Source organism: Tetrahymena thermophila (genome assembly GCF_000189635.1).
Source record: "Tetrahymena thermophila SB210 genomic scaffold scf_8254422, whole genome shotgun sequence".
Lineage (NCBI taxonomy): Eukaryota > Ciliophora > Oligohymenophorea > Hymenostomatida > Tetrahymenidae > Tetrahymena > Tetrahymena thermophila.
This window is the reverse complement of record NW_002476204.1, coordinates 85,801-98,599: the sequence shown is the minus strand read 5'-3', so window position 1 is coordinate 98,599 and position 12,799 is coordinate 85,801. Positions and strand designations below refer to the sequence as shown.

At 22.2% G+C, this 12,799-nt stretch overlaps 4 protein-coding genes across 4 annotated transcripts; all 4 read left to right on the top strand. All coding sequences in view use genetic code 6, as the record gives it.

The window, feature by feature from the left end:
• Positions 1–594: 594 nt before the first annotated feature.
• Positions 595–1,425, top strand: TTHERM_00691350 (hypothetical protein; the record flags this gene model as incomplete). The annotated part of the gene is made up of 1 exon (XM_001032100.1): positions 595–1,425. One exon carries the CDS (start codon positions 595–597, stop codon positions 1,423–1,425), a length of 831 nt encoding a protein of 276 aa, XP_001032100.1.
• Positions 1,426–2,136: 711 nt separating this feature from the next.
• Positions 2,137–3,561, top strand: TTHERM_00691340 (zinc finger, C2H2 type family protein; the record flags this gene model as incomplete). Its single annotated transcript, XM_001032099.3, has 1 exon — positions 2,137–3,561. The coding sequence occupies one exon, from the start codon at positions 2,137–2,139 to the stop codon at positions 3,559–3,561; it is 1,425 nt and encodes a 474-aa protein (XP_001032099.3).
• A 367-nt stretch (positions 3,562–3,928) lies between these two features.
• Positions 3,929–7,988, top strand: TTHERM_00691330 (hypothetical protein; the record flags this gene model as incomplete). The annotated part of the gene is made up of 4 exons (XM_001032098.2): positions 3,929–6,467; positions 6,521–6,654; positions 6,717–6,748; positions 6,803–7,988. The coding sequence occupies 4 exons, from the start codon at positions 3,929–3,931 to the stop codon at positions 7,986–7,988; spliced, it is 3,891 nt and encodes a 1,296-aa protein (XP_001032098.2).
• Positions 7,989–9,465: 1,477 nt separating this feature from the next.
• TTHERM_00691320 (RING finger protein) lies at positions 9,466–12,548 on the top strand (the record flags this gene model as incomplete). Its single annotated transcript, XM_001032097.3, has 2 exons — positions 9,466–10,274; positions 10,715–12,548. The coding sequence occupies exons 1-2, from the start codon at positions 9,529–9,531 to the stop codon at positions 12,546–12,548; spliced, it is 2,580 nt and encodes an 859-aa protein (XP_001032097.1). The 5' UTR covers positions 9,466–9,528.
• Positions 12,549–12,799: the final 251 nt, after the last annotated feature.

Genomic DNA, 12,799 nt, shown 5'->3' with positions numbered 1-12,799 from the left:
CAGAATAGGTCGATATTTTTAGTAAAAATCTATCTCAATAAAAACCTAAAGAATCTAAGTAAATATGTCTGGCAATAGTTTTATTTTATTTATTAAGTATCCTATAAGACTTTGAATCCTAATAAGAAGTACTAAAATATATTTAAGAGATTGAAGATAAGAATATTGTAAATATTACTTGTAAGGTATTTTGCAAATATTCAAATAATAATAAACAATTCGTATAATAAATAATAAAAAAAAGTGTCTCATGATTTACACAATCAAAACATTTATTAGGACTCTTCTTAATTAGAAAATTTAATATATCTATCAAATATCAAACAAAACATAATTTAATTAATTTAAATACTGTCTTTATATTTCTTTCTAAATTGTTTTAAAAATAAAATATATCTTTCATTTTTATATTATCATTATTGTTACTACTTTACTAAAATATATCATCAAATAAAAATATTTTATTATTAATATAATTCGATATATATATCTATCTATGTAGATATTTATTAGTATTAAAACTTTCTTTAAAAAAAAGATCAAAAACAAAAAAAAATAAACCTTTAAAAAAACAAAAAAGATATAAGAGAGAAAATGTAGAAAAACTCCTCATAAAATTAGAGTACTACTCTTTTTATCCAATCACTCCATTAGGATGTTACCAAGAATTTACTTTTCAAGTAGTTCAAGAAATTTGGTACTATCGAGTCATTGAAGCACTTCCCTAAGAACAGAACAGCCTTAGTTGAATTCTAAACTCCTGAAGAAGCACAGAATGCTAAGTAAAGCCTCAATTACATAAAGCTTCTTGGCAAGGAAATTAATATTATTAATTACTAAACTAAGGATGAACTTGAGCAAAAGAAAGATTATAACTTATTAATTCAAAATGTTCCTTTAGATCTTGAAACCATTACTTTACACAATTTTATGACTAAGTATGGTGAAATAAGCTCTCTATTACTTAAGAAGGACTAATTAAACTAGAATTTAGGTGATGGTTTTATTCAATTCGAAACTAAAGAAGCATGCGATAAAATTTTGAAAGAACATGAGTAAAATGGTAAGATTTCTCTTCCTAACTCTAATATCTCTTTCAATATCTAAAAAAACAACTAAATCAAGTAAAAAAATACAAAAATCATGATTTATGGTTTATTCGAGCATGAAATCGCAGCTGATTAAAAGGAATCCAAGACTTAATCAATCAATGCCATTTTCGAAGAAATTAAGAAAGACCTTTAAGTTGATTTTAATTTCTATACTGAATACAACGAAAAAAAGAAGAATTTCTGGGCCAAGGTTGATTTTACATACGATGATGATTAGCAAAAAGAAGAGATTTGTAAGATTATTATAGAATAAGTTCAAAAGAATTTCCATTACTCAGGAGATTAAAGCAAGGGACCTAAGATTGTTAGTTGATTATTTATCTGGTATAAAAAAAATTCTTTTATTTTAAAAATTTATATTTTGAATAAATAATTCAATAATTTCTGAAAATTAAACTAACTAATAAAAATAATCCTACTATTTACAATAATAAATTGGTTCTATTTTATTTTCAACTTGTCATATATTAACAAATATTTGTGATTTTATTAGAATCTCTTTATTCATATGCTAATATATATTAAATAAAGAATGATATAGGATAAAACCTAGCAAAAACAAGTTTTATAATATTAAAATTCAATTTATTTTAATGGTATTGTGATTATCTTATTATTATTTTTATGATTTTACCGAAAGTGATTAAATCTCTGTGTTTTATGGTATATTTTAGAAATTAAATAATTATTTTATTTTCAAAAAACTAATATATTATTGATAAAGATTAATTTAAATATACTTTTATTTGTTTATATAAACCTTTATAATAATATTCTAATAAGTTAATTATGAAGAAAGTTCATAAATATTTTAAATTTATTGATTTAGTTAGTTAGTTATTTATTTATTGATCATATCAAAAATAAAAGTATTTTTTTTTCTTTTTTTCTAATTAAACCTCATTTTTTTCTTTTTTGAAATTAAAAAAGAAGCATCATATTTTATTTTTTTATTTATTTATTTATTTTAAACATTATTCAGGAAATTAATTTAAGAGGCAATTAAAAATATCCTTTTTTGAAAATGAGTAAAAAGAGACCACAAGAAGATTCAAATCAAGACTAAGATTACTAATAAGAAGAAAGTTAAAAGAATAGCTCTGCAAATGATGAAGATGACAAGAAGAAAGAAAATAAATTCATGTGTAAATGCGGAAAAGGTTATGGTTTACAATCTTCACTATTTAACCATATAAGAATTAAGCATGATGATAATAAAGCTGAATGGGCTAAAGAAAGAAATGTCAAACCAGGTAGGCCAAAAAATACAGAAACCAGCAAAGATAAAGCATAGAAAAATCCTTAAAAAAAAGAAAAAAAACCAGAAGGTGTAGATAATAATACTTGGGATTTACTATAGCTCTATAGGAATCCACTATTTAATAATTTAATCATTAAATTTGGTGATAAAATGAAGGAAAATTATACTGGTGATACCTCAGTTGATAAAGTTGAAAAAAATAATTGGGAAATATATGAGGAGAGAAGGAAAGATATTTACTAAACTATTAATTTCTGCGTTAAAGATAGGAATGATATATCAGAGAAGACAGATTTCCTTCTTCGTGCATGGGCACAGCTTCTCAATCCTGCAAATTAAGTAAGTATTTTCATCGCTTTTGTCTCTGAGTATATCTAGAAATTCTATGACCTCCCAGATGAAAAGAAAGATAAAATAGAAGCATTTGTATAAAAAATAAAAATTAATGATAAAGAAACCATATAAGATTATAAAAATATAAGTGAAAAAATTAGAGAAGTTTTAAATAAAGAATACAAGCTAGAAAAACAAGATGGATAAGCATAAGATTAGCAGAGTAATCAAATTTAAGGGGAGGAAGAAGAAGAAGATAGTGTTAATGATAATAATTAAGTGGAAGATATGTAATAATAACAACAATAATTGTAATAATAATAAGATTAGTAAGATTTAGAAATTTATGAATAATAGAAGCACGAGCTGAATAATGGATTGTAAAATAATTAAGTAATTCAAAATTATAATCAAGATTATGAATTTTAACAAAATTAATAAATGCACTACAACAATTATACATATTAATATGACAATTAGATCAATAATTAGAATAATCACGATAACTATAACAATAATAATAATTTTGATAATGGAGATTTTTAAATAAATGAGCTGTTGGGTTAAACTGATTATGTTTAAGAAGACTAACCTAATCAAAATAATGTTAGTTATTTTAATCAACAATCATTTAAATTTACCTCTTACAATATGATAGATTAAATATCAAAAGTTTAGAATAACATCTCTTTTAACAATTAAAATTCGTAGATGCTTTTTAATTGTTATTCATAATACCAAAATAATCTGAATGAAGAAGAATACAATGAAGATAATGAAAATGAAGACAACGATGATGATAATGAAGATAATGGTGATGAATTTAATTAAATAAATTAAAACACATATAATTGAATTATTATAATTTTAAAACACTTTGTTTTGAATATAATAATATGACCAAGCCTTTCTTGATCTATGTGAACTCAAGTTTTATTGTTTGTATATATTTGCATATATTTGAATGCTTTAGTAATTTAATTTAATCTTTTAATTAATTAATTGTTTTGGAAATTGGTTCAATTTATCAGAATAAAATACTAGCTTTCTCATAAAAAATGTTAAATCTAGATATAATTCACAAACAAAGATATATATATGGTTTGGAATTAACTCTGATAGAATTAGAAAGAGATAGATATTTTTATTCATAAATTTTTGATTGATTTTTTTAATTAATTTATTTTCTCATCAAATATTAAATTGGCAGTTAATTATTCAAATGATTGGCAATTAGCAGGAGCAAAATGCCGATTCAAAAGAAGAAGAAGATCTATTTTTTTCTAGAGTTATGGAGTATACAAACTCAAAATTATAGCATTAGACATAAGGAAATTAGGTTTTTTTTAGAAGTTTTAGCATGAGTCCTAATCGCTTTTCTCAAAGAGAAAACTTACCAAATTAAAAGAGTTTAAGGAATTTCATCCCTAGTTCATCAGCACAAACAGGAGGTTTTTTTACTTCGAGATAAAACCAATAAAAAAGAGATTATATATAGCAGCTGATATCCAGCAGTTAAAATTCTAAAGAATATTTTTAAAAAGTAAATCAAACCAATGGCAATATTAACAAGATACAGACTACAGATGTAGATAAAGAAAACTATTCAAAAAAAGATTCTGAATAAAAAGCAATTTTGTTTCAGACTCCAAATTAGTAGATTACAAATAAAAGTTAGGGAGATAATGATGCCATAAATTTTGGGGATGAAAAGCAATTTTGCATAAATTCAAAGCAAACCAGTGTGATAGGGGAATAAAAAATCTACTTTGCTCAGAAAATTTAAGATTATACTTAAGAATTAAAAGATTTGATAAAGAGTGTTTAGGAAAACAACAGCATAGAAACAGTGCATAATAAATTAATTAGAGAAATGATTTAAAAGTAATTTAGGAATGTGGAAGCTATTCCTGTTGAGAGTTATTATGAAAGTATTTAGGAATTCAAAGATTATTTTCAAAGTTAATTACATGAAATATAAAAATGCATATAGCAAGTAACGAACTCCAACAAATAAATTAAATAATATGAAGATAAACTGAAAGCTTTTGTTGAGGAGTCTAATCTCCAAAATAATATTTCAGAAAATAATGATTATAATTCTTTTAATTTCTAAGATAATATACAATAACATAGTTTTAATCCAAACTAATAGTAAAGTAGTATATAAGTTTAAAGCTTAAATAGTAAAGATGAACTGAATAATGGTGTTTTATAAGATAGCATTTAAAAAGGTTATATTAATAATTTGAATCAAGTGAGCAAATAACTACAATTGTAAGTTGAAAAACTTTTAATGCAATTGCAGAAACAGTTTGAGTAAAAAGATGAAGAAATTGACTTTCTATTAGAGTAATAATCTATTGAAAGATAAGACTACTAGAGATAGATAAACTTAAAATAGGAAGAAATTAATATTGTTTTGTAAAACCATAATCATTTGTCTAATATTTATAGGGAAAAGGTTTAAAGCTTAGAACAAATGAATGTTAGTCTTTAGAATCGTATAGAAGACATTCTATTTTTAGGTTAAAAAAGAGAACAATCACTTTAAGAAGAAGTTAATTAGTTGAGAGAAGTGGTTAAAACTTTAGAAAAATATTTATAATTACCTGTTAATTAACAGAAGCTATCAAAAAATTAATTTGTTGATGATGTTTGCTGCTCAAAATGTGGAAGTACTCAAATTATCTACATGTAAAAAATTAATTTTTAGGAAAAGTAGTACCAAGGTGAACATTTCTCAGAGAAGTCTAGTCAGTAGCTAGAAGTAAAGCGATAAGGTATTATAAAATAACCAATAATACTAACTTAATCACATTTTGAAAAAAATCTTGAATAGATTCAACCAATAAATTAACTTGATTAAAATACCACCTCAACTGATGATAATTCAGCTAAAAAAAGCAAGCAAAACAGGAGTATATTTTTGAAGAAGAGTTAAACTCCTTCAAATATAATGAAGAAGCAGTTTTTCGTAGATTCACAACTTAGTGATAAAAAGGAAAGACCTATTGCTTTAGATCAATAAAGCTATCAAGATATTCCAGTATAATTAAATAATTTCTAAAATGTCGAGTAATATCAAAGCTGTAAGCAGTTATTAGACAATAAATAGTTGCTTTGTAGTGATATGCAAATCACATACAATGATTTATAAAAAGAATTTTAAGAACTTAAAATGACACCATTCAATATAAAAATTGATGTTTTAAGTGAATATTTTACTAAGATTCTAAATTGCTTGCAGTAAGAAATATATGCAAAGAATAATAGTATTTTATACGATTAAATAAAAGAATTTAATAAATAAATGGTGGTTTAAATAGAAAATTTTTATTAAAAGTTAAACCTTTTTTCAGAATCATTTGATTAAAAAGTTGAGGGATTTAAACAAAGAGTTGAGTAATTTGAAAATCTTACAAAGTATCCAAAAGTTTCTAAGAATTAAATTATGTGCAATTAATCTAATTAAGAGATAAAATCTTAAATAAATTTAAATGAAAACAATTAGACTGTGTCGAAAGAAGAATTTAATTCTTTCTTGAAAGATAAAATTCAATAATAAAATGCCAATCTGTAATTGAAAACTTTTAATTTAGAATATTTGGAAAAATCTTTCTCTGAAATTAATTAATTCATTGAAAAAATCCTTTAAGATAATCAAGGATAAATAAAAGAATTTAAGCTACCATAAGAAGTAACCATTAAGCTATAGTAAAATATAGATAGATTGTTATCAATATAAGCCAATACATAAGGTAATTAATCATTTCTATTGAAACCTTCATCAATATATCTTTTTATTTAAAAGGTGAAAAAGATCATAATGACATTCATAGATATTACTAAAATGTAAATTAAACAGACAAATAATATTTTATTCAAAGCCAATAATAAAATTTAATAAATAATGATAAATCAGATTTAACGAATTATTTAAGAATAGTAATCACTTTATTTAATTATTTTATCGTTTTAACTAAATTTTTTTTTTATTAATATCAAAGGAGGACTCAAATTAAGATCATGAATTGTAGTAGTAAAATTTATACTTTAATAGAAAAAAATAATTATTTTAATGTATTATATAAAGCTAAGATGATTTAAAAGTAAACTTTTAGTAAGCAGAGTTGTTGGGAAATAGAGATCATATTAAATTTAACGATAAAATACTGGATAACAGCTAACTGAAAAATGATGGAATGAATATGAACATTCTAAATAATATTTCTATTTAAACTTCTTAATAATCAAGCCATCAATTAATGGAACTATAAAAAGAGAAAAGCACTTACAGTGAAAACTAAAGTCAATAAACTTCAAATAAAAAATCAAATATATTCAAATAAAATAATAATAAAATATTTTAAGCAAAATTAATTAAAGAAAATAAATAAATTCAACAAGATATAAATTAGCTAATAAATGTTTAGCTAACATTAATTTAGTAAGAATGCAGAGAAATTTTGTATAAAGTTAATGAAAAATTTGCATTATTTACTTAGTAATCATCTCAATTTAATGACTTTTCAGAGTTTTACAAAATCCTTTCACAAATATTAGAAGAGTTAAAAGTGTGTAAAATGAATGACTAAAAAAGATACAGTCTAGATGCTAAAGTGAATGAGGCTATCATGAAAGAAAATTCCATTTTGAAGAATTAACTTCAAGAACAAAAAGAATACTATGACAAAGAATTAGAATCTGCCATTTAAAATTTAATTCTACATTAAGAATTTTTTGAAGAAAAGAAGAAGATATATGAAAATATGAACCAATAGTACAAAGCGTCTATTTCATTATTTAATTCAGAAATAAAAAGAAGAAATAATTAAGTGATGAGTAACTTTGATCTGCTTAATGACAGCTTGATTTAAATACAGAATAATATTCAAAGCATAATGAGAATAGAAAAAAAAATTTTAGTTAATTCTTCTAAAGAAAATAATGGAACATTTGTAGCTGTGGAAGCAGTTAGAAACGAAATATAAAATATCTTCTCAATATAAATTAAAAAATTGAATAATTTTATTTCAATTAAAAAGAAAATCTTAGACAAATTCAACAGGATTGAAGCTCATGAAGGTTTGATCACTCATTATAAATTAAAAGGGAAGGTAGAATAATTGTATTAAAATATTTAGAGGTTTGAAAAATAAAATGACTTTTTAGAAATAAAATTAACAGAAGAAAAAAAAGGATGCAAATACCTTATTAAAATGTAATAATAATATTACGAATCACTTTTCAATTATTTAAACTCAAGTAATAACTAATGAAGTTCAAATTATTTATTAAATTTTAATTACTCATCACTCATTCTCTTATTTAATTGTTTGAGAAAATTAATAGAGAGAGAGATGTTTATGGCAAATATAGAAAAATAAATGTATCCAAATTTAAAATAAAAATAATATTTTGGTTGTTTATTTAGATTAATATTACTTTAAAAAGAATTAAAGAAATTTCCCTCTCTAAATCTTACGAATAATATAAAATTAATATAAAGAGTTAAAAACAGAGATTTATAAACGAGCTAAAATCAAATTATAATTTATATACTTGCTTAATGCCTTAACTTTCTTAACTTTAATGTATAAATATTTATTTAATTTTATAGTCTACAAGAGGAAACTTTACAAATTTTAAGAAAGGATAAATAAATGAAGTAGTTTAGAGCAATTAATTTAGTTAATAATTTTTATTTTGTAAATATAGAAAAGACATTTTAAATGTAATATATTCTTTTATACATATTTTATTTATTTTTTATCTTAGAAGATTATATTTATTGATTAATATTAATGTGTTAAAACTCCATGATAAATTTAAAAAAATCTAAATTAAAATGTAAATTTATAGTTAACTAATTTTTCTAGTAATGCTTCCTCAAATAAACATGCTTTTTTTCTTTTAATTTTAATTTAATTACTTAATTTTATATATAAAAAATATAATTTCTTTTGCAGGTGATTCAAAGAATTTTTAATCTATATATGATTACTTATTTTAATTAAATTTAGGAAGAGACAAGAGTATTCTGATAATAAGTTAATATTTTTTGTGTGGCTGATAATTTGTCAAAATATACCAATTAATTTGTTTCAAGCAATTCAAAATAAGTGTAAATTAAAGACTAATTAAATATTTCTCTCTCTACTAATAGTAGATTCATGCAAATCAATTTTAAAAAAAGAAAAATACTAATTAATCCGAATTACCAGCATTTTCATTTCTTTAAAATAATTATTGATTTATTAAATAATTTTAGTCTTAACTATTTTTAATTTTAAGTATTTATAGATGCAGAATTTTAGTCAAATGATTTTATTATTTCTTATAATAAATTTACTTCTGCTGATTTTTTTTAATAATAAACTAAAATAATATAAATTTGTATGAATAATAATTTGTAATTCAATTAAATTTTCTTATAAATATCTTAATAGATATCATTTTAATTTAAAAGATGAATAAAAAATGTTTTTTTAAAGTTACATTTCGAGTAAGCTTAAATTTTTATATATCAGCAAATAGATTGAATAAAAACATCTGGTTAAGAAATCATCAAAAATAAAAAATAATACCTAATTTCATAAAAGAAAATACAAATTACCATAAAATGATCAATCAAAAATAATCAAAAAATGATAGTATGCAATAAATAATTATTAAATACATTTCTATTTGCAAATCCTTTAATTAATTTTTTTACTTACTTATAAGTAACAATAATTTGGATCTGAATAATACAAATCAAATAAAACAAAAAAAAAATATACTTAGTAATTAAAATCTATCTTGTTTTATCTCCAAAATATGTACTCTACAATATTTCAATTTGCTCAAATTACATCTAGATCAATATTCACTGCTCTTATTATTCAAATTATTTTGTTTAACTGTAATTTTTAAGCAAATTGCAGCTCTTAAGCGGACGGATAACTCAATGTATTAAGAGTAAAAGAAAATAAAGATAACTTAGATTTTGGCAATTCATTAAAATCTATTGATGATTATGATGTGAGTAAAGTTTAAATCAGGAAATTATTTAATTAATATACATAAGAAGGTGAATATACTAATTACGATAATTCAAATATTGAAGAATTATAGATTAACTAAAGCTTTAAATTCAACTTTCGTGTTTAAAATGCTACTTTTTAGATTAGTAATTACTCACAAAATAAATATACATACATCGAATTTTATTTTGATAATAGCTAAGATTTTTAAAGTTATAATAATTTGAACACTCCTCGGTTATTAGCTAATATTGATTAAGCTCCTTATTTTTACTTAAATAATAAAAACCAAACTGAAATCAAAGCCTAATACTTTGACTCAAATGGATACTATCAAAATAAAAATAGATTTTACTTGCTCATAATTTCAGATACACCTTTAACCAACACTTTATATCTAACTCTTCTCTTAGATTAATCCTTTTTGTTAAATTAATAACTTAATTATTAATTTACTATCAAAATTATTGGTTAAAGTAACTCAAAACCATGTCCTTTTGGTTGCTTAAGTCTTGGATCATGTGTCTAAGGAAAATGCATGTAATATTAATTCATTTAATTTTTGCTAAGAGAATAAACAAACAAACAAATCAAATCAACTTTATAAAGAATAAAAAATTAAGCCAATTTATAAAATTAATCAAATAAATAAACAAATAAAAACAAACAAATATCTTATTTATTTTTGAATTTTTTCTAATAACATTAAGATTAATTTGATATACTTTGTTTTAGTTAACCACCAAATTAAGATTAAAGATTTATAAGCTATCCATAAAAGAATTAAATGTTTACCATAAAAAATTATAAAGATTTTAATTAATTTTACTATCAAAAACTATCATAATACAAATAATAAATAAATAAGTAATAAAATTTGTTCTAGTTAACGAAGTATTTTGGCTATTTTGAATTAATAATTTGTGAAATAGTTAAGCCAAATGATAATTTAATTGATTATATTTTTAATTAAAAAATAGGTGTTAATAAAACTAAATAGATGAAGATTGCTCCCAAAGTGCTTAAAAAGTAGAAATAAATTAAACTCAATATAATTAAGTGATACTAAAACCCAATATAATTAGCTATGTCTACATGAAGACTGATAATTTAATGACATTGCAACAATTAAAAGTAAGTCTTAAGCTAAATAATTAAATAGGGACTACTTGCATTTTATACTAGAATCCTTACTAATCAATTAATAATTTATAAAGTACAGAGATTCCAACTATACTTAACTTCAATAAAAATCTGTGCTTAGGGCCAACTTCCATTTAATAAAATTAATAATTTATCCTAACAGAGGGGCCAATTAACCTCACTGTTGGATAAGTAATTCCAATAGGATTAATTTTAAAAAATTAATATGAAGATTAGCAAATATTTTATCAATTTTAATTATTCGAAGATTAAAGTGATAGCTATGTAGATTCTGATGATGTAATAACGATAATTTCAATTGTTTGTTCATTTTTAGTCACATTTACAATGGTATTTATTTGCTTTTAGTACTGCAGAAGCAGACATTCAAACGATAACTTATCTTCTAGTTTTGAAAATCCTATAATTTTGGAAAGTAATAGTGAATAATAAGAAAACTAAAAGAAAGCTGATAAAAAGAAAATTAATAAAAAAATTCTTGAAAAGTATCTTCCTTCTTAATAATGGGAATAGGCAAAACTGATGCTCAAAGAATAAAAAAGAGAATTAACAGAACCATTTATCTGTTTAGTTTGCCATTTAAATATTGAAAATGGAGAAAAGGTGCGTGTCAGTATTTGCTATCATGTGCTGCATATTGAATGTTTCGATGAGTGGTTTATAAATAAGGAATTTTGCCCTATGTGTAGACGTGAGCATAAGCTTGACGATTTAAAAAACAATAAAAGAGGAATTTCGAATAATAAATTTGAAGAAAAAATGATTGATATGGCAAAAGTATTCATGTAAAACAGCTAGCAGCAAGCAGATTCTTGCGAAATACAATAAGAATAAAAAAAAAAAAATAGTCTCTTTAGTGACAATACTAATTTTAGTAATATAATTGTTTATAAACCTAATAGGAATAAAAATCTTACAATAAATCCAAAAAGGAAATAGTCTAATGATAATTTAACTCATAATTCAATTACAAGTCCGTACCTTTTAAGTTAAAGCTTAGTCTCTTAGCAATATAATTCTAATTAAAAATCCATTGAACTCACTCCAACTGTCTTAAAGAAAAAAGAAACAAATACTTAACCCAATTAAATTACAGATAATAATTACAATAATAAACATAAAAAGACTGTAAACACTCATTTTGACATTCAAGAAGTTGAAGCAGAAGATGATGAAAACTTTAACTCTAACCCAAATAATGACAAAAGAAGCTCCTTTATGGGAGGAGAATAACTGTTATTAAATCTCATATCTTTTGATTATTAAAACGAAAATGGAATAAGCAGAGCATAAGATAATTAAGTTAATAGAAACAAACAAAATAGTTTTCAATCGTCCTTATCTGATTTTTCTAACTTCTCGCCTGTGAATATGAAAAAATTTAAGGAAAGTTAAAATTAGATATTTGAATAAGAAGGAAGTTTAGATTTATGTGATTAAAGTAATAACTCTTAAGTGGTATTTTAAAATAACTTATCAAACAAACTATTGAAAAGACTTAGCAATTCACCACAAAAATACCAAGATAATTAAATATCCTTTTTGGAAAATAACTTTGGATAAAGTATTATCTTAGAAAAACTGAATGATAAGTCAATTTAAAAGAATAAAATAGTATTTTAGAATTTACTTCCATAGGATTAACTATGAGTTAGTTATACCTTTATATTTAATTATTTTTAAAAAAATAATTTTTTTGATTAACAAACATACAAACATAAAAGTTAGCAAGTTAGTTAACTAAAAATTAATTAATTAATAAAGAAATAAAAAAAAATAATAATAACTTGCTTACTAATTAATTTAATAGCAGTTATCCTATTCTAATTTAAATTAAGTATATATAATATTAATAAATTATTTCAATTGTTTAATAAATTTTTCATATTTATTTTTCACTC